Genomic DNA, 21090 nt, shown 5'->3' with positions numbered 1-21090 from the left:
TGATAGGCAGTTTGCTTGTGCAGAAAGCAGCAGGATAGCAGAACACCCACACACCTTGGTTCTGGTACAGTGAAATAAATACTGTACCAGAGCCAAGCTCATAGCATAAATACAGCAACCGAACAGCTCACTGACTAAATACTGTACTAAAACCAAGCTCATAACATACAGTAGCATAACTAAGCAATTGTGTTGTGGAGGCGCCAAAAGGTTGACAGCGGTACCTTGGAATATCAGAGGGGGAAAAAGACAGAGCCAGGGGAAGGGCAATTGAAACAGCCCCACAAGATGATTTAGTATGCAGGAAGATCCTCATAGGCCTGGGAGGATCGCCTCCAGCCTACATCCATCTGGTTCCCCCCACCACAAGCTGCTGGCAATCGCAATGTGTTCTGCATGTATTCCAGATCATGGGCAGTTTTTTCCAATTGAAATACAGTCATATCCCATACAAAGGAGTCCTTAAAGGAGTTGTAAACTATTGACTGCCTACACGTAAGATACGTCATAATTAGTAGATCAACGGGGTCTGCCAAATCGAACCCAAAAGATCAGCTGTTCTCCAAGCAAGTATGCTTGTCCACTGAGACGATTTCTGTAGGAAGCAGACAGCTCTGTTCTCACAGTAGTTGTCAGGCTTGGCATTACAGGCAAAACTCCCAGTAAAGTGAATGGGCACTTTGCCTATAATACCAAGCCTGACCACTGCAGTGAAAATGGAGCCGTCTGCTACCTGCATAAATGAGCTTAGTGGATACACTGGCTTACGGCTCTTTTACACAGGCCAACAGTCTTTTAAACGATTGCACGAGCATTGAAGTCACCACTAAGGCCGTTAGCGCTCATGCAGTGCATTTAAACTGCAAGTTTTGACGCCATCTCGTGGGCTTCTCGTTTGCTTCTTGTTCAGCACTTCACCTCCTATGGGAAGCGCAGAACAGGGAACATTTACACAAAACAAGAAGCCAGTGAGCCAACTAGGTTTTTGCAGCTGACTGAAAAGTCAGCTTAAACAACCGCGAACGACGAGTGATTTTTTCATTTGAACGAATTTTGAGCGATAAGCATTACGAGTAAATGCGTCTTTAGTAGAGATGACGCTCGGTTAAAGGGGTTCTGACGCGAATAATGTTTTTATGCTTTAACAGCCATTGTTCCCTGGTCTGCCTAATGGACACAGGGAACCCATGATTTATGGCTTGTTAAAGCATAAAAACCTTATACTTACCTTTTTCTTCTCTTGATATTGTGCAGCGGGGGTCATGTCCCAGCAGGCAGTCTTCTTCCGCAGACGAGTCAGGACAGGCCACCCCCTTCCAGAATTGCGCGCAGGTGCAGTAGACAGGTGCCCTCTGACAGGAGTTAGGACGGGCCACCTCTCCACTGCACACGCGAAGCACTCGGGAGCAAGCACTGCTTGTGACGTGGCACCCGTCAGTTCACCCCGGAAGTGGCTCACGGACGGAGCAGAGCAGGAAGCGGTCATTTTGACTGCTCCAGCTCTGCTTCTAGAAGCCACAGAAGAGGATGCCCGATGGAGGGGACAGGCCTGGCGATTGGTCCTGGCCAAGCAAGTTAAGTAAAAAATTTTTTCTCATGTCAGAACTCTTTAAGGCAGTTACTCGAGCGAACATCACTCAAGTAACTGCATACTCTACTCGTCCGATAAAATTCGGCGGGCAGCGGGGTGGAGAGTAAGAGATCTCTCTCTCCCCCCACAACCCCCCGCTCACCCCTGCCACCCCCCCCCCCGCATTTTCTCAGACGAGTATGCAGATACTCGAGAAGAGCGATGCTTGCTCGAGTAACTGCCTTAAACAAGTGTGCTCACTCATCTCTAGTCTTTCGTTAAAAGCTGATCAGTGGGGTCCCAGTTGGCAGACCCTGCTGACCTACTATAGATGGCCTATGCTTAGGACACGCCATCAATAGTTTACAACTGGACAGTCCATTTAATGAGAATATCCAGCAATGAATATAATTGTGTTTGCTTTTTAGAAAGGAGTTCACAATTCTGTGCTGGTTAATTTTCTCAATATATCTATCAGTGTTTCAGGCTCCATTTTTCTGATCTAGAGCTCTAAACCCCCTGAATAGATTAGAGTTAAACAACACAATAACTGCTGCCTGCAGCCTTTATGCATATTGGTTATGCAATTAACTCCATAATATAAAAGTAAGCAGGCTGAGGTTATTTAGCCATTTCTTTAGAACTCTGTATCAGAAAAGTGTAGCTCCAATCATTACTACATACTAAGGGCCCTTTTACACGGAATGATATCGGTCAAAAACTGTTGGATCCTGCGAATTTGAATGATAATCATTCAGTGCAAACATACCGGTAACCAAAGATATCATTTGTCATTCATTTTATGCAGGCAAAAAAATCATCGCTCGTTACGGGTAAACCTAGATTATTCAGTCGTTCGCATTCACTGGTACGGTAAATGTGAACGACTAAACGATCAAGCAAACAGAGTTTAAAGAATTTATCTGCATGGCTTTTCCTGGCTGCACAAAAGAACTCTGTCATCAAATCGCTTGTGCAAATGACTTCTCGCTCCGTGCAAAAAGAGCCTAAGAGTCCTTTTAGATGAGCCGATCCTCATTTGAACAAGCTAGTGACATCACCGCTAACTCGTTCGCACTTGTGCTACCTGCTTAAACAGACAAATGTGTTGTTGGCAAGTTGAAACGAAAATCGTTCAGTCCCTGTATAAATGAATGAGAGGGAATGAACAAGCGCTGTTTAAACCGAACGATACGTGAACGAGCAAACAATGATGTTTAACCCTTTCCAATCCAATTTGTATCCTGGTTTTCCTAGGGGGGCTTGCTCTTTTTCTGCTGTTATACAACGGCGCTATCTGCTGGCTAAAGCCAGTACTGCATGAGGTGACACGTTGAATAGGCTCCGACAGCAGAGAGGCTGGCAATATACAGTAAGAGAACCCCAACGGACGTCGTACAACATCGGAGTGGTACAGCTTTAAATCATAATGTCTTCAGACGTCAGACAGTGGATTGGAAAGGGTTAAGCCTGCAGAAAATGGATGAATGAGAAGCAAACGATTCTTGTTCGTCGTTTGCTCATTTGAACAATTTTTTTAATCATTGCATCTAAACGCAGCATAAAAAAAGAATTAACAAAGAATGTAGGCTCTATAAACAAAGACAATAAAAAAAGATAGATATTTACTTTAAGGGCATGTCCACCTTTCAACATGCAGAGAGCGACTCCCTGACCCAATATTGCCAAGGATACAGCCACATGCAGGTGAGGGAAAGCACAGAAATCCACAACTGGCTCTTTCGGGCTATATCTTTCTGCGTATGTGTTCATGTGTATATTTACCTGCAGTATATGCATGGTGATTTATTTGTATATGTGCATTTAGACCAATATATACTGCACATGCATGGATGTCTGGTACAAATTTATATCTGTACACCTATAAGCCAAGACATTAAAACCACTTTTTTTCCAGCAACTTGTGCTATAGTAGCTCTTCTGCGAGATCAGACCGGACGGACTAGACTTCTCTCCTTGCTTGCATCAATGAGGCTTGGGCTCCCATAACCCTGTCTCTAGTTTACCAGTTAATCTCCCTTGGACTACTTTTGGTAGGTACTAATAACTGCTTACCAGGAACAGCCTACAAGACCCGTAATTTTGGGGATGCTCTGTACAAGTCATCTAGAGACCACAATTTGGCCCTTGCTAAAGTCACCAAGATCCTTACCCTATTTTTCAGTTTCCAACACATTAACTTTGAGAACTGACTGATCACTTTCTACCAAATATATCCCACCCTGACAGGGGTGTCCCCTGTGCCCCATACTATTTGCTCTGGCCATTGAGCCGCTAGCTATGATGCTACAAGAAATCCATCTATACAGGGGTGTCGCGGTGGGGGATAGGGAAGATCAGGTGGCTTTACACACCGACGATCTCTTGTTTTTCTTGGCAGACCCTGAGGCAACCCTCCCCCACGTGATAAACCTTAGTAATGTATTCAGCGATTTTTGGGGGGCCTGCAAATCTACTGGGCTAAGTCGGCATTGATGCCTGTTTCCGGCAGGAGTCGCTTGGGTGAGATTGATTTGCTCTGCGGCCTCCGGATCTCAAGTCAGTTTAACCCCTTAACGACCGGGCCATAGTGTTTTTACGTCCTGCAGCTGCAGGACGTGTATGGAGGGAGGTAGCGCCGCTATCTCCCTCCATACAGCGCGGGCGTCAGCTGTTTATTACAGCTGACACCCGCGGGCAATAACCGCGCTCGGCTGTTCGCGGCTATTAACCCTTTAAATGCCGCTGTCAATTCTGACAGCGGCATTTAAATCCCCCGAACGCTGTTTGGAGGTCCCGCACGCCCCCCCCCCCCCCCCCCCCCCGTGGTGAGATCGGGGGATCCGTGCAGGTGTCATGGCAGCCAGGGGCCTAATGAATGGCCTCAGGGCTGCCTTAGCAGACTGCCTATCAAGCCATCCACACAGGGTGACTTCATAGACTGCCTGTAAAAAAGCAGTATGACGTAATGCTATAGCATTACGTCATACTGCAGGAGCGATCAAAGCATCGCATGTTAAAGTCCCCCAGGGGGACTTCAAAGTAAAGTAAAAAAAGAAGATCAATAAAGTTTTTTAAATTGTAAAAAAAAAAAAAAAAAAAGTTATAAAAGTTTAAATCACCCCCCTTTTGCCACTACTATTAATAAAAAATTTAAATCATAAAATAAAAATATGTATTTGATATCGCCGCGTCTGTAAAAGTCCGATCTATCAAAGTAGTGCATTATTTTTTCTGCACGGTGAACGTCGTCCGAAAAAAAAAATAAAGAACGCCAGAAATGCATTTTTTTAGTTACCCTGTCTCCCAGAAAAAACGCAATAAAAAGCAATCAAAAATTCGTATCTATTCCAAATTGATACTATTGGAAACTACAGGACATCCCGCAAAAAATGAGCCCTTGCTCAACTACGTCGACAGAAAAATAAAAAAGTTATCGCACGCACAAAATGACCGCAGAAAATAATTGAAAAAAATTTAATATCTTAAAAAAAAAATACAAGTACTACAGCAAAAACAATACTATATAAGTTTGGTATCGTAGTAATCGTACTGACCCATAGAATAAAAATATCAGGTCGTTTTTGTTGCAGTTTGTGCGTCGGAGAAACAGGACGCACCGAAAGATGGTGGAATGTCGTTTTTTTTTTCCATTTCTCTCCGCTAAGAATTTTTAAAAAGTTTTTCAGTACATTATATGGTACAATAAATAGTGCCATTGAAAAATACAACTCATCCCGCAAAAAACAAGCCCTCATACAGCGACGTCGATGGATAAATAAAGGAGCTACGATTTTTTAAAAGGGAGTAGGAAAAAACAAAAATGGAAAAAAGCAAAAAAGACTGGTCACTAAGGGGTTAAATACCCGGGGCTACAGATAACCATTGATATGGAAAAGTCTCTGGAGCTAAACATATTCACCCTAATTGATTTATTCAAATCTAAGTTTAAGATATGGAGCTCCCTACGGCTTCCAATAGCAGCGCGTATTAATCTTATCAAACTCATAGTACTCCCAAAGTGTCTCTGTATTATGCAGCATGTGTCAGTATGTATCCCAACCCGCTTCTTTAAATCTCTGCAATCCCTGATGTCTTCCTTAATATGGGGAAATTCCCGTTCCAAATAACAACTCTCTACGCTCCAGAGACCAAAGCAAGACATAGGTGCTGCCCTGCCAGATCTGTCCGTTCACTATGTGGCCAGCCAGCTAATACATCTGAGGAGCTGGTTGAGTGATGACCCCCTCCCCAATTCGGAGGCTCACTTGGCATATCATCTAAAAATCCCTAGATTGTGGCCCCTGCTGGAATCTCCTTCTGCACCAACAGGCAAAATGTTACCAATTCATAGGTTGGCCTCACAGGTCTGCTGGCAGGCCAAGTGAATTAGCCGTTTCATGGACATAGTAGCTGAAACTCCCCTAGGGCGTAACCCTGGACCTCCGGAAGAGCTAAGACTGGAGGATGTCCAGGTTTGGGAGCAATATGGCATCCGAACCCTGACAGACCTCCATCCACAGAAAACCCTGTCCTCATTTGAACGGTTACAGAACAAATATGACCTTCCCCACACCCACTTCTATAGATTCCTCAAGGTCAGACACGCTTTGGAAGCGCAGTTCCCACCGTCCAGACCTGCTATTTCCCATTATCCCATAATAGGTATGCTTTGCTACCAGGGCCCCCAAGGCCTCATTTCGGCACTGTACTTCCTTCCCCCTTATCTCACTACGAGCCCTTCAAGATATACCCTCTGCCCTGTTAAAATGGAGGACACTGATACAGACAATAACTGAGGATACATTCCAAGAGCTCTTGGAATCCCCTCTATATGTATCCCCAGCAGCCAATAATAAAATGATCCAGCTGTATATAGTGTATCAGTGTTACTTCACTCCAGCTAGGTTATACAAAATGGGCAGAACGCAGTCTACAAAATTGCATTAGGTGTCCTTGTGAGTATTCCGATTTTTGGCGGGAGTGCGGGAGTGCCCCGTTATTGAAAGTTTTTGGGGGAAGGTCACCGGTCTCCTCTCTGAACTTGTAGGAGTCCCTAACCCCCCCCCCGAGCCCAAAGATTTGTCTTATTGGAATATTGGATGAAGAAGACTGGCAACACCGCATAAAATTTTTTTTGAGAGAGTCCTTATTTCTTCCCAGAAAGATGATTGCATTACGGTGGATGGATCGTAAGAACCCCTCACTCTCAATGTGGAGGAAGTTAGTCAACCCAGTGGTGTCATACAAGTATATAGTCTACAAGGGATGCAAGTGTCCTGGAAAATTTGATAAAGTGTGGGGACTGTGGTGTACTTCTCCCTTCATGTTATATTCACCACAATAAATTTTTACATCTATCCGGGAGTTTCAACATACTCTCTAGTAGACCCATGATCTGGAGACGGGACCTGTGACCTCTAAGACTTACCTTGATTTTCTGACCAGATTTTATGGATTTGTTTTCCCATTCATGATGTGTTGTGGAGGTTAAATCTTCCTAACGCCCTAATTGTATAGTAATGTGAATTACTTATATGCTGCATTTGTTTACGTTTATGCTTGTATGCTTTTATGCTACTTAAACTTCAATAAAGCGAGTTAAAAAAATAAAATAAAAAAATTCTATATATGTAGAGATAGATAGATTATATATATATATATATATATATATATACACACACACATATACATACACACACACACACACACACACACACACACACAAACCCTTTAAAGGTGCCATTGTCACAAGATAAGGTTATTGACTTCACCTCTCTGGGCAGGTAATACTGCCCTTTCATTGGCAAAATCATACACCCATTGGCCACCGCGAGTAGGTGGGGGTATGGCTGCATGTAGCTACTGCAGTGTGGTGTCCCGGCCCTAATGTTAAGGCCGATTGGTTCTTAAATGCTATGTACACCTTTGCACGCTTTTTTTTAATCAATGTAATTTTGGAAATGAACATGTAATTAGTTTTTATTAAAAATGTCTGATTGATTGATTTCTATGCTTGTATTGTTTTCCAAGGCACTGCAGACTGGAGGATGGAAATCTCAGCAAATTCTGCTCTTGTCAGCAGTGAGGAGGAACAGACCAGTAGCTACTCAGAAAGAGGATGAGACAGACGGAGAGATAGTTGTGTAGTATTGGGTGGGCTTGGTTATGCTACACAGCCTCTGAAAGAGGGGAGGGAAGGTGAAGCAGAGCTTGTGCAGATTCATAAGAGGGACCAGCTGATCAGTGCTGGGAACCTCCACCAGCCAGAAACTTGAATGTAGGAGAAACTGCAAACCATGTAAGAGGTTACTTAAGGTTATGAGAAGGAAAACTCAATGCAAAACAGATAAGTGCATCATTTTTTTTTCTGCAGGGACATAGTAAGATATGTGTGCATTGCTTTTTCATGCACAAAAGGCTTTCATAGCTTTTAAGACTTTTATGGGGGCACTATATTGTGGGTTGGCATTAATTGAACATGAAATATAAAGATTAATGTGACACTTATTAATGGATCAGTGAGTGGCAGAATCTCATTTCTCATAGAAACTCCATACTGCTATCATTGCAATTTTTATTTTGCTTTGGAGAATTCCCATTTGTCCATGACTACGCAATCTTCCCATGTCATCTTTCTCTTTACCTTCATGACATTAAACAGTCCCTCCTGCCCCATGCTGTCCTGACCCCTGAAGAAGTCGTGTTCGGGGTAAGTTCGAGCAATGTCCCTCCGGATCAGCTTCTCACACGGAGAGGACATCTTTAGAAGATCGGCATATTGCTTTTTCACTGGCATGTCTGTTGCGTTGCACAGCATCTGCCATACTATGGCTCGAAAGTGATGAGGGATTCCCTTCCGTATAAGCTCCTGTGAGAGACACAAGTAAAAAGGTGACAAATAGGAGAGGTTTTTTAATAACCACGCAAACTCGGACTGTGGATAGCCAAGTGATGCAAGCAACATGGCAAAACCTGAGCCTGTAACCATTAACGCTGGAAGAGGCAGATAGTATTACAGCTGATGGAGAGTATGTGCAATGATCCATCTGCACAATAACAAGACAATCAGCGTTAATGATTACCAGCAGTGTAAAACATTGTCCTTTAATGTAATATATCCCGAGAACAGAACATCATGGAACTTTCTTCCTCTAGAGGATTGTAACCTAATCCAGCGTGGTCCAACATAAGCTCTTCTCAATCACCTGTGTTCTCACTAACCTTCAAAAGCTTCTCCTTCCTCCTGGTCCATTCCTCCCAGTGAGTGACAATGCGTCCCCAAAGCTCCCAGCTGTCCTGGTCCAGAGGTGGTGGCCCCGGGGAGGTGACGCTGTTTCTGCAGGATCCGGAAACACTGCGTAGGGATTTGGAGTCTGCTTCCAGGAGCCTGAGATGCAGAAAAGAAGATCGCATACATCAGTAGAACCAGGATTGTCTTAAAACAAATACTAAAGGAGAACTTATACATTGTGTTATGCCAGCTGTGGAGACCAAAGACTCTTTTACCTCGTCCTAACGAACGCTTATTCACAACGAGCCGGTGGATGAGCAAATGATTGTTCGTTGGCTGATCAGCTCATTTATTTGAACATGAAAACGCTGCTTATGGGCTGCACATCTCCTTGTTTTTGGGGGAAGACGTACAGCCGATGAGCAAGCTTTATCATGTGTGCATAAAAGAGCTGATCAGCCGATGAACGCGTATTTGCTCATCCATAGGCTGATCGCTGGCCTGTTTTCCCCGTCTAATGAATGATAGCTGGAGATGAACAATTGAATTAACGATTAATAGAGATGAGCGAGCACCAAAATGCTCGGGTGCTCGTTACTCGAGTCGAACTTCCCGCGATGCTGGAGGGTTCGTTTCGAGTAACAAACCCCATTAAAGTCAATGGGCGACTTGAGCATTTTTGTATATCGCCGATGCTCGCTAAGGTTTTCATTTGTGAAAATCTGGGAAATTCACGAAAGTGATGGGAACGACACAGAAACAGATAGGGCAGGCGAGGGGCAACATGCTGGGCTGCATCTCAAGTTCCCAGGTCCCACTATTAAGCCACAATAGCGGCAAGAGTGCCCCCCCCCCCCCGCACTGTCAGCATAAAGATCGTTCTCCTCTGCCACAGCTGTAACAGCTGTGGCAGAGAAGAATGATGTTAGCCCATTGAATTCAATGGAGCCGGCAATACAGCCGGCTCCATTGAAAGCAATGGGCTGCCGGCGAGTGCGGGATGAATTTTCGGGAAGGGCTTAAAAATATAGGCCCTTACCTGAAAATCATCCTAAAATGTGTAAAAATAAAAAAATACATTTATGTCAGCATAAAGATCGTTCTCCTCTGCCATAGCTGTAACAGCTGTGGCAGAGAAGAACGATGTTAGCCCATTGAATTCAATGGAGCCGGCAATACAGCCAGCTCCATTGAAAGCAATGGGCTTCCGGCGAGCGCGGGATGAATTTTCGGGAAGGGCTTAAAAATATAAGCCCTTACCTGAAAATCATCCTAAAATGTGTAAAAATAAAAAAATATATATATAATTACCTTTCCGCTGAAGCCGGAGTTCAGCCGCGTCTGGCCGGCAGTTCTCCTGAACTGCTCTCTGTAGTATTCAGCAACCGGGGATTTAAAATCCCCACCTGCTGAATGGGTGTGAGTGAGAGCTGCCTCTGATTGGTGAGGCTGTGACCAATCAGAGGCAGCTCATTCAGCAGGCGGGGATTTTAAATCCCCACCTGCTGAATACTACAGAAAGCAGTTCAGGAGAACTGCCGGCCAGACGCGGCTGAACTCCGGCTGCAGCGGAAAGGTGAGTATACATTTTTTTTTTATTTTTACACATTTTAGGATGATTTTCAGGTAAGGGCTTATATTTTTAAGCCCTTCCCGAAAATTCATCCCGCGCTCGCCGGCAGTCCATTGCTTTCAATGGAGCCGGCTGTATTGCCGGCTCCATTGAATTCAATGGTCAGTGCTCGTTTAATCGAGACGAGTACCGCGTGGTGCTCGTCTCGAGTAACGAGCATCTCGAGCACCCTAATACTCGAACGAGCATCAAGCTCGGACGAGTATGCTCTCTCATCTCTAACGATTAACATTCATCCCCGTCCCAGCGATCCTCTGTGTGTGTGAACAGCCATAAGTAAGAACCGATCGATATGCTTTGTCGACTGCTCAGATGGTAGTGTATATCGTCCGGCCGTGAAAACGCTGGCTGATATACGCTCGTGGGAATAAGCCCCTAGGGCTCTTTCACACGAGCGTATATCGGCCGCCGTTTTCACAGATGACTGATATACGCTACCATCTGAGGCGTAAAAACCCGTGAATGGGCGCAGAAATGTAACGTTTGTGCAGCCGTTCAGACGGCATGGGCCCTGGTGCATATGTGCCAAGGCCATTATCCCTTCCCTCCCCCTCGCCAGCTCACCTCCGCTCTCCTCCCCTCTGGCTGTTTGCAATGGGAAGTGGCGGGACGGGGTCAGGGGCGGAGCTAAGCTCCCGCCCCCCCAGCAGCCAGCAATCAGAGAAGGCGGGGTAGCGATCAGGTCCACCCCTGTCCCGCCCCCTCCCATTGCAATCAGTGGAAGGGGAGGAGAGAAGAGGGAGGGAGTTTACCAGTCACACTGCTAAACTCCCTCTCACCTCCCTTCTCCAGCCACTGTCACTGGCTCCCATAGGAGCTCATGCAGCGGCCGACGTATTCTGGCTAGAAAGATAGTTCCAGGACTATCTTTTGGGCCCGACGTAAAAGCGCCTAGCGCTATATTGGCCGGACGGGCGCTTTTACGTCGCGGGAATATGGCCATGTGATCTGATGCATTGGAATCCAATGCATCAGATCGTAGCGTATATCGGACGACCGTGAAAACGGCGGGCTGATATATGCTCGCGTGAATGAGCCCTTAGGATGAATAGAGACGTCTCATAAAGTGTCCCAGCGATTAGCTGATCGCTATTGGTCCAACATCTCTAACGCCAGGTGATGAACTGCTATTGCCAGGGAATTAAACATGTGGCTCCTTGCAATGGCAATGTAGTATCACATACTAGCCATTAACGTCTGGCTATGTAATACATTGACAGGATGAGTCTGCAGGAGCTCTCCACCTTGGATCCTAAGGGGTAGTCCCAAATTAGGGACCCCTCCTCTCTCTCATATCCATATGCCATTATAGGGCATATAGATCGAGGCAGTCTTCGAGAGACAACTCTTAACACAAACGGGGGAAAATTTTATTAAGACCGCCATTTCAATCCTGGTCTTAATATACTTTTCCCCGGCGAATGATGCATCTAATATATGAAGAGGCCAATGCCTCTTCATATATTAGGTGCATCTTAGCTCCTCTGTGTGACTACAAAGAAACGTATGCCAGATAGTTGTACATTTCTGGAATAATTTACACCAGTTTCTGTCCCACAGACAGTAATTATGCGGTGGTCATGCATGAACGCCATTGCTCCATTCACTAAGGAAAACTCGGGGTGCACTGTTGTCATGATCCCTGGAGGTCCCAGCGATCAGACCCCCAGAAATCAAACATTGATCTCCTAACCTGTGGATAAGGGATGACAGATTTTGGTTGGATAACCCCTGTAATATAAAATTATCTTGTCTGCAGACCCAAACGTGATATATGGAACTTTATGCACCTATAAACCCACATAAATGGTTTTCCAATACCGGGGTCCCTATATTGCAGTACTTCTATTTACCCCCTGAGAGCAGACCTGAGCAAGGGGCATTAGCATTTTTAGGATCATAATCAATATTTGCACTGTAGAAGTAGTAATGAGCATCCCCTGCCTTGTTTTGTGATATGTTTAGAATCTACGTACTTTATATACCGCTGATGGAATTCTATTCCCTATTCTGCCTCATACATGGTAATGAATGCTAGATTTAATTGGTAAGAATTAAATCGGAAAAGAAGCCAGCCTGTGCTATTCACCCGGCCCCATGTGTCTGAAAGAGGACATTGTGCAGAGGATGAAAGCCGCCTGGCTTCACCATCTATGCAGCATTGTCCTGCTGTGAGAATTGCAGCTGACTTTCCCAGACGCACGCAGCCATGGAAGGTTTCAGCACAAGGTCTCGGCACATTTTAATGAGCTCTGTACAGAAGTGATCAAAACGTAACACTCATACCAGCTACGGGTAAGCTCATCGGAGTGTGCCAGCTTCATGCCACACGGGTAATTTCCTACAAGCATGTATCATATGGCACAAGGTTTACCTACTGTATATTAAAGATTCACATATCTATAGTTCATCTCCTTCCATTCAATCAACACCCAACCGCCCAATCAGTTGTAGGTAGGAATCTGGGGTCTCTCAGATAAGGAACAAACCAATTATACTCTTATTAGAGACCATTAACTCACATCCAGGTATCAATTCCTGGTGACCAGGGCTCGAAAACTCCAAGGGGGCCTGATGAAATCTGCTAAAAACTTTTTGAGAAGCTGTTCCAGTGATGTCTATGAAGGGTCCAATTGTAAAAGAAGGCCCGATCACCCAGTGTAGAGTACAGTGCAATTCACTCACTGCAATCAATAAACTCTGTAGTAAAATTCATGGTATTTCCACAATAGAGCACGCTCCGGATTTAGAAGCCCGCACCAAGATTATCATCCACTGCAGATTTTGTTCACTGTAAGACCTCCTGTCCACGGGTGATTCTGCATTGCGTTATCCGCGGCGATAATCCGCACGCAGCTAACGCAATGAACGCTTTCCATAGGATAACTATGGAAAGCACAGCCCAATGTACACAAACAGAAATCAGACGCGATTTTCTGACCGTGTATAAAAATCGTAATGGTAGGTTCATCATGTAAAATTGCGGTGACTTTAATGTTCTCCCACAGCGGAAATCTGTGGCGCTAAAATGCAACACCCGTAGACAGGTGGCCTTCGACAATGGATTTGTTAGGAGAGAAAAAATATATATATATATCTACCCTGTTTCCCTGAAAATAAGACATAGCATGATTTTCCAGAATTTTTGAGGATGCAAAATGATTTTTCAGGCTTTTTGAGGAGGCTTGAAATATAAGCCCTACTCCAAAATTAAGCCCTGCTAACAGTTAATTAAAAAAGTCAATTTAAATAGTGTCCAGGCCAGCTATACATGTAAAAAAGTTAAACCTTTTTGAACAAAAATTAATATAAGACACTGTCTTATTTTCGGGGAAACACGGTATTACACTTAGATTGTACTGCATTGTACATCGTTGTAGAATTTTGCTTCCCATTTCGCAATCGATGTTCTGCAGTAATTCCACTGTGTGTGCACTCACCCTAAGGCCCTGATCCAATGGTGGAAAATTTGCAGCAGATTTGACCCGGAATCCTTGTGAAATTCAAGCCATTTCCGCGTCAAATCCATATCCCATTACTTTCAATGGCACTACGTTCTGTAGTTCATATGGTATGGCTTTTTTTCTACATACAGAAAAAAAAAAAGTACTGACATGGATTCCATACCATTTCCGTGCAGAATCTTCATTGGCAAATCCATATGCAGAATTGCCCATTGAAAAGGGTTAAAGCTGCAGCTTTGTTTTTAGAGGCAGAATCTGTGCAAGAAAATCTGCATCGGATTCTGCCATGTGAACGTACCCCAAGACCACTAAGAAAAGTTTTCTGACTGGCCCCAGGGCCGCTTCCAAACAGAAGTTTTCTGCATAAAACTTCTGTAGAGTACAATGTTAGTGAAAGAAGGTTTAACAATCCCCATTTACTAATTGCAGAAAAATACTGCTGCAGATTCACATTATATTGCCGATTTTCAAACTTGCTGCATGTTTTTCATATACCCATTAGGGTATTCGCATATCCTAATAGGGGTTCTTTACGTTGTAAGAGGAGCAAGCAGTGCCCCGCTCCCCTCTTACTGAAGCAGCTCAGTCGCTCAAACAAGCTTTCTTCTGGCTGTCTTGCCATCACATACCATCCACCAATTACATTCTTGACGTAGTTGGCAGGCTGGCACAAGCAATAGCAGGCAGAATGCAACAGCAGAACCCTCCCTCCCAGGGAATGTGTACGTATTTTGCGGGTTGCCAAAGACAGCAACAGAAAAATTAGGGGGACATGTATGAGGGGTGAGTAGTGCCCCGTTCCACTCTTACTGAAATGGCTCAGCCACCCAGACAAGAGAATACTCAGGCTGCCACGGCATCATGTACCATCTCGAGTTCCCCTCTATAAGGCCCCCTTCACACGGGCGACTAAGTCGTGCGATTTTTTAGCGTTGCTACACTGCTACATATCACATGTATAGGAAGTCCATGCATTTCTATGGGTTACTTCACACATGCAATGTTTTGTAACATGCAACAACCCGACACAAAAACCTCACAGGCCCGGCGATATGCCTGCGACTCGCGAAGTTTTGTAGCTCATGTTTCCCTATTGAGCCTTCCTCCCTGTTGCATTGCATAAAAAAGCGGTTTTCGCGTGATGCAACTTTGACAGTAGCAAATGCTACTGTCAAAGCTAAAATCTAAGCCCTAACTGCAGAAAAAAAAATAAATACACAAACATCACCTTGGATGCGTTGTCAGCCCAGCCACATCATCTTCCTGGGTCCCGGCACTGATCATCTTCTCTTTTCGCCGGGGATTCAAAAATCCCTGCCTCCTGGAAGCGCTGGCTGTGATTGGCTAACGCTTAGCCAATCACAGCCAGTGCTTGATGAATGGCTGTGATTGGTTCAATCACTGCCACTCATCAAGTACTGGCTGTGATTGGCTAAGCGTTAGCCAATCACAGCCAGCACTTCCAGGAGGCGGGAATTTTTGAATCATGGGCCAGAAGATGAAGAAGAGAAAAAGTGCTGGGATCCGGGGAGAAGCTGTGGCGGTGTCCTGGACAACGTGGGAGAGGTGATGTATAGATATTTTTTCTTTTCTTCAGCTACAGCTTATTTTTAGGGTGGGGTTTGTATTTCGCTGTGATTTTCGCAGCAATATTGCTGCGATTTTCTTGCGGCAATGCCATGTCGCCCGTGTGAAGGAGGCCTAAGTCAGAACAGAGAGCTATTTAGTGGGGATTCTGCACTGGCTGATCTGGCCCAGCCGTGTATCATGTGGCTGCCGCGCAATACGAGATTTCTCCAACAGTGGACGCTGGCTAGGCGGAGCAACAGCAAAACAGGAACGTGCGGCTAACCTTAGAGAAGAGATTGTCTTCCTGAGTCAAACACATCAGTAACTTAACATAAGAGAGCGACTAAAAAACTTACAGTTACTGGAGATTTTAGGGTGAAGAGCGCTTTAAAATGTCACCGAATTTACATTCCATCTACTTCACACAAGTGGAGATTATTATTTCCTCTACAGTATAAACTGAGATACATGAGACGAAGCATGAAACAGAGCGTTGGCTTAATTATTGATTTCCTAAAGATTTCTCTCCCAGCTGTAAATCATTTAGCTTCTTTTCCCAGGGAATGAATAACTTCCTTCAAATGATGAACCTTTCCAGCACTTCAAGATACCGGAAAGAAACCTCGGCACAAACAGCGGCAGCGTTGCAAGTAGCAAATAATCATGTTCAAACAGACATTTTTTATTGCTGTGGGCAACACCTCCACATTATTTCGTTAGTCACTGACAAGGGTAACGACTAATCATCGCTGCTCACTTAGGGTATGTTCACATGGCGGAATCAGACGTGCAGCAGAAATCCAGATTTCTGCCATGGCTATGCAAAGACCTGGTGCAGATAAAAACACGGATATAGGCCGCCTGCACACGAGCGGAAATCCCGCCGCGGGATTTCCCGCGGGATTTCCGCCGCTGAAAGTTTGCATAGGAGTGCATTAAAATACGCACTCCTGTGCAGACGGCCGCGGTTTGGCCGCGCGAAATCTCGCGCGGCAAACAAACCGCGGCATGTCCTAATTTTCTGCGGGGCACGCACTCACCCGGCCGCCGGCTCCGGTCTGCGCATGCGCCGGCTGCGCGGCAGCCGGCACATGAAAGAGCCGGGGCCGCCAGGCGCGGGTGAGTACGCGCTCGTCTCTGCAGGCGCTCGGGTCGGATCGCGCGGCGAGAATTCTCGCTGCCGGAATCCGACCCGCTCGTCTGCAGGCGGCCATAGACTTTTTTAAGGGGCAAATCCGCATGTAGAGTTCCCATTGTGGATTGTGCAAGGATTGACATGTCACTACTTTTTTGTGATTGTTCTCAGTAAGAGAAACCAAGTAATCTTGTAGATATGATACCTTTTAATGGCAAACAAAAATACATGATGTTAATGCGAGCTTTCGGATCTTCTGGCTAACAAGTTACCAAACCTTTTTTTCGTTTTACTACTTTTTTTTCCCCCCACACGCAGATTTCGAATCCATGTATGGGAAAAATCTGCGCCACAAAGACTACAATATAGATGCCCAATAAAAGTAATGAAATGTGGATTTGGCATGGATTTTGCAGCAAATTCCACAGCAAAAATCCACTGTGTGAACATAACCTTAAGGGCGGCTTCAGACGACCGTATATCGGCTGGGTTTTCATGCCCGGCCAATATACGGTGTCCCTCGCTGCAGGAGGAGGAGGCTGGAAGAGCCAAGAGCAGTGCACTGAACTCCCGCCCCCTCTCTGCCCCTCGCCACTATTTGCAATGGGAGGGGGCGGAGCTAAGTTCAGAGATTTGGCTCCGCCCCTGTCGTCTGAATAAGCTCTAACGATGCCTTCACACAGTATGTAAATGCAGTGGAATTTGCTGTAGAAAATGCTCAGCATTTACGGTACAAGCCAGATGAATTTGTCCACACGGAGTTGAAAAATTCTGCGCAAAATCTGCGGTGTACGTGAAATATGCTGCGGGATCTAAGTCCGCAGAATGTCAATTTTTTGCTGAAGATTTCAACCTTTGAAATGCAGATCTGCAATAAAATTTTCATTATTTAGCTGTGATTTTGTTGCCGAGTTTCCACTGTGGAAAGTCAACAGCAAATACTGTGTCAAGGCTCCCTAAATGGTTGGAATCCGCTGCAAAACTCCACAGTGTAAGTTGAGAGGCCTGTGGGTTTAATATCTGTACCCCAGATACATTACACTGGATGAGTATTCTTTACACTTCTTGCACCGGGTCTGTACTGTACGCTGTGCATTTTCTGCATGCAAATCCACAATGGAAAATACGCTACCAAAAAGCACTGCGTGATTATATTTCTTAACCCTTTCCAATCCAATTTCCCTGCCACCCTCACACTCCCCAGCTCTTATTTATTTTGGTCTGGAAAGCGCATTGTGGATTCCTCAAGAGAAAAACATAAAACTGAACTGTCAGGATGATTTTAATTAGCCATTTTTGAAAATTAATAATTTCCAATCCAGTGTCGACCCTCATCCGACTAAGATTTCCATCGGAGCGCTGTCCTGCAGAGTGTTTTTTTTATACGTATGTCGAGCAGCCTGCGACTTCAGAGCGCCGTTCTGCATAGTGTTGCATATGTATGCCGAGCAGCCTCTAACATCAGAGCGCCGTCCTGCAGTGTTGTATACGTATGCCGAGCAGCCTCCGACATTGAAGCGCCATCCTGCATAGTGTTGCATACGTATGCCGAGCAGCCTTCAATATTGGAGCGCTATCCTGCATAGTGTTGCATACGTATGCCGAGCAGCCTCCGACATTGGAGCGCCATCCTGCATACGTATGCAGAGCAGCCTCCGACATCGGAGTGCTATCCTGAATAGTATAATATACATATGATGAACAGCCTCCGACATCGGAGCGCCGTCCTCTATAATGTATCATACATATGCCGAACAGCCTCCGACATCGGAGCGCCGGCCTCCATACAGTTAGAAACGTGCCTGACCTTGTCTGAATTCGGAGCCATGCTGGTGGACAGGGGCCGACACTGGATCTCAAAGGGTTTAAGGGATATTTTCCATTACTTGATCACTCTCTCTTCTTCCATGTATTATATAGACTATATATGCTACATTGACAGGAGCTGTGCGGCCCCCTAGACTCACCTGTTCTTGAGATGAGTAGAGGTACTAGGATTTCTGCCATGCCTTTGCCGCAATTGACAATAACAATTTCTTTACAAAATCAATTTTGGGCAATAATCCTAAAACCACAGGTATCGGGGTTCGCACCTTTTAGAGCTGCTTCTTATACCCCCTGAAGTCTATGGACAGTATACACACCTATGTACCCAGCTCTATATATCCCCCATGTACCTGTTCTGTTCCTCCAGTTTGCTGAGCAGCTCCAGTTCATCGGGGCTGAGATTCTCAGAGTCTGAGGGCGAGACGCTGACCGCCGCCGACAGGGATGAATCGTCAGGGCTGAGAGCCGGGCTGGCCATGTCTGTGAGATGGAGGGGGGCCAGAGTGCTCATCTGCAACAGTAAAAGATTAGTCACTTACAGTGGAATATGTAGATACCATAGTGTGAGCCATCAGCTTCAGGGAATAACAGGAAAGAGATCTGTGCTCGCAGAGGATTGCCCAGACTGGACACACTGTAACAAACCCTCAGCTGTGTAAGCAGGACAACATGTGGATCAGTTTTCAACGTATTCATGTAAACAAGAAGTTCTGCACTAACAACTCAGAGATCTTGAAAATGGTGACTGACTGATACACAATATATGGGGTTATCTGCTCATGAGCGGTGATACAGTGTGGTGTACATACTGTAGTATATTCAGTAAAGTACAAGGTGGGCAGCAGAAAAGTACCCCAACACCACACTCTTATAAGGGCTGTCAAAAAGAAAATCAGTCTGTGTTGCCCATGGCAACAAATCACAGTCCAGGTCTTATTTTATCTCAGCAGTATAAGAAATGGCAACCAATCACAGCACAGCTTTCATTTTACCTCAGCGGTATAAGAAATGCAACCAATCACAGTCCAGGTCTTATTTTACCTCAGCAGTATAAGAAATGGCAACCAATCACAGTGCAGCTTTCATTTTACCTCAGTAATATAAGAAATGGCAACCAATCACAGCACAGCTTTTATGTTACCTCAGCAGTGTAAGCAATGGCAACCAATCACAGCGCAGCTTTCATGTTACCTCAGCAGTGTAAGCAATGGCAACCAATCACAGCGCAGCTTTCATGTTACCTGAGCAGTGTAAGCAATGGCAACCAATCACAGCGCAGCTTTCAATTTACCTCAGCAGTGTAAGCAATGGCAACCAATCACAGCGCAGCTTTCAATTTACCTCAGCAGTGTAAGCAATGGCAACCAATCACAGCTCAGCTTTCAATTTACCTCAGCAGTGTAAGCAATGGCAACCAATCACAGCGCAGCTTTCAATTTACCTCAGCAGTGTAAGCAATGGCAACCAATCACAGCGCAGCTTTCAATTTACCTCAGCAGTGTAAGCAATGGCAACCAATCACAGCGCAGCTTTCAATTTACCTCAGCAGTGTAAGAAATCGTAACCAATCACAGCGCAGCTTTCAATTTACCTCAGCAGTGTAAGCAATAGCAACCAATCACAGAGCAGCTTTCGTTTTACCTCAGCAGTGTAAGAAATTGAATCCAATCACAGCGCAGCTTTAATTTTACCTCTCAACCCCCACCCCCACCCCCCACCCCCACCGCCGCCCCCTGCTCACCCCCTAAGCCTGCTCGGACAAGAATGCAGTTACTTGAGAAGAGCGATGCTTACTCAAGTATCTGCCTTACCTGAGCGTGCTCGCTCATCGCTAATCGGTGCGTATTTTTTGCATTCGCATTAAATGCACATGGTTTGCGTACGCAAAAGGTACAGTAAAATACGCTGATGCGCATGCAAATACACGCTTAGGCTCGTGTGACTCCGGGCTTAATGGGGGGCTAAAATAGATGGATGCGATAGGACGCTAGACTGTGCTATTCTATCCAGATAGATCTGGTTAAAGAAACATTACCAGGTAATTGGCTACCATCACCGCCTATGGAGGGCGGATGTGTTCTGCTGGGGGCTTAATAAATTTGGGGAGTGTTTTGCTTCACTGTTCCGTTTTAAACGTCTCATTAATGGCTTCTATTCAGTATACCAATGTGCCATTCGCCAAACGAATACTCAGCTTGCTAGGATAATTATGTAGCAAGTCGAACGTTTGTACTGTATTTGCGTAGTGCGATTGTTGCGGATCACTTTGAATGGTTGGCGCGCTACGCAAATAACGTAGGTATTCACTTAGTGCGCCAATGTGGTACGCGATAGTGCTGCCGCATCTGTATGCTGAAGACCCCATTAACCACCTATAGAGTGGTCCCAGCAACTTGTGCATATTCAGTAAAGTACCGCGTAGGTCACAGAAAAGTACCCCAACACCACACTCCTAGGGACCGTTCACACGGGACGGAATATACCGCAACAGCGTTACGGAATACGCCGCCCCTGAATTCTACACCAAAATCTGCGGATTTTGATGTGGAATTGCCAGCAGAATTCTGCCGTTTTCAATTCCGCACGTTAGCGGACAGATCATCTTTTAAGGAACGCACACATTTCGCTGATTTATCGCAGATTGTGGCGCAGATCTGC

General features: G+C 45.3%; 1 protein-coding gene across 3 annotated transcripts in view; it reads right to left on the bottom strand.

Annotated features, from left to right (window-relative positions):
- Positions 1-21090, bottom strand: part of EVI5L (ecotropic viral integration site 5 like) — a 62013-nt gene that overhangs the window by 29150 nt on the left and 11773 nt on the right. For all 3 annotated transcript variants that reach the window (XM_066593191.1, XM_066593192.1, XM_066593193.1), the window contains exons 2-4: positions 18783-18943; positions 8795-8960; positions 8217-8441 (exon numbers count right to left, since the gene is read on the bottom strand). In XM_066593191.1, the coding sequence (XP_066449288.1) occupies positions 8217-8441; positions 8795-8960; positions 18783-18943 (552 nt within the window). The remainder of the gene's footprint in view (positions 1-8216; positions 8442-8794; positions 8961-18782; positions 18944-21090) is intronic.

Source organism: Eleutherodactylus coqui, chromosome 2 (genome assembly GCF_035609145.1).
Source record: "Eleutherodactylus coqui strain aEleCoq1 chromosome 2, aEleCoq1.hap1, whole genome shotgun sequence".
NCBI lineage: Eukaryota > Metazoa > Chordata > Amphibia > Anura > Eleutherodactylidae > Eleutherodactylus > Eleutherodactylus coqui.
This window is presented reverse-complemented; position numbering and strand designations above follow the sequence as displayed.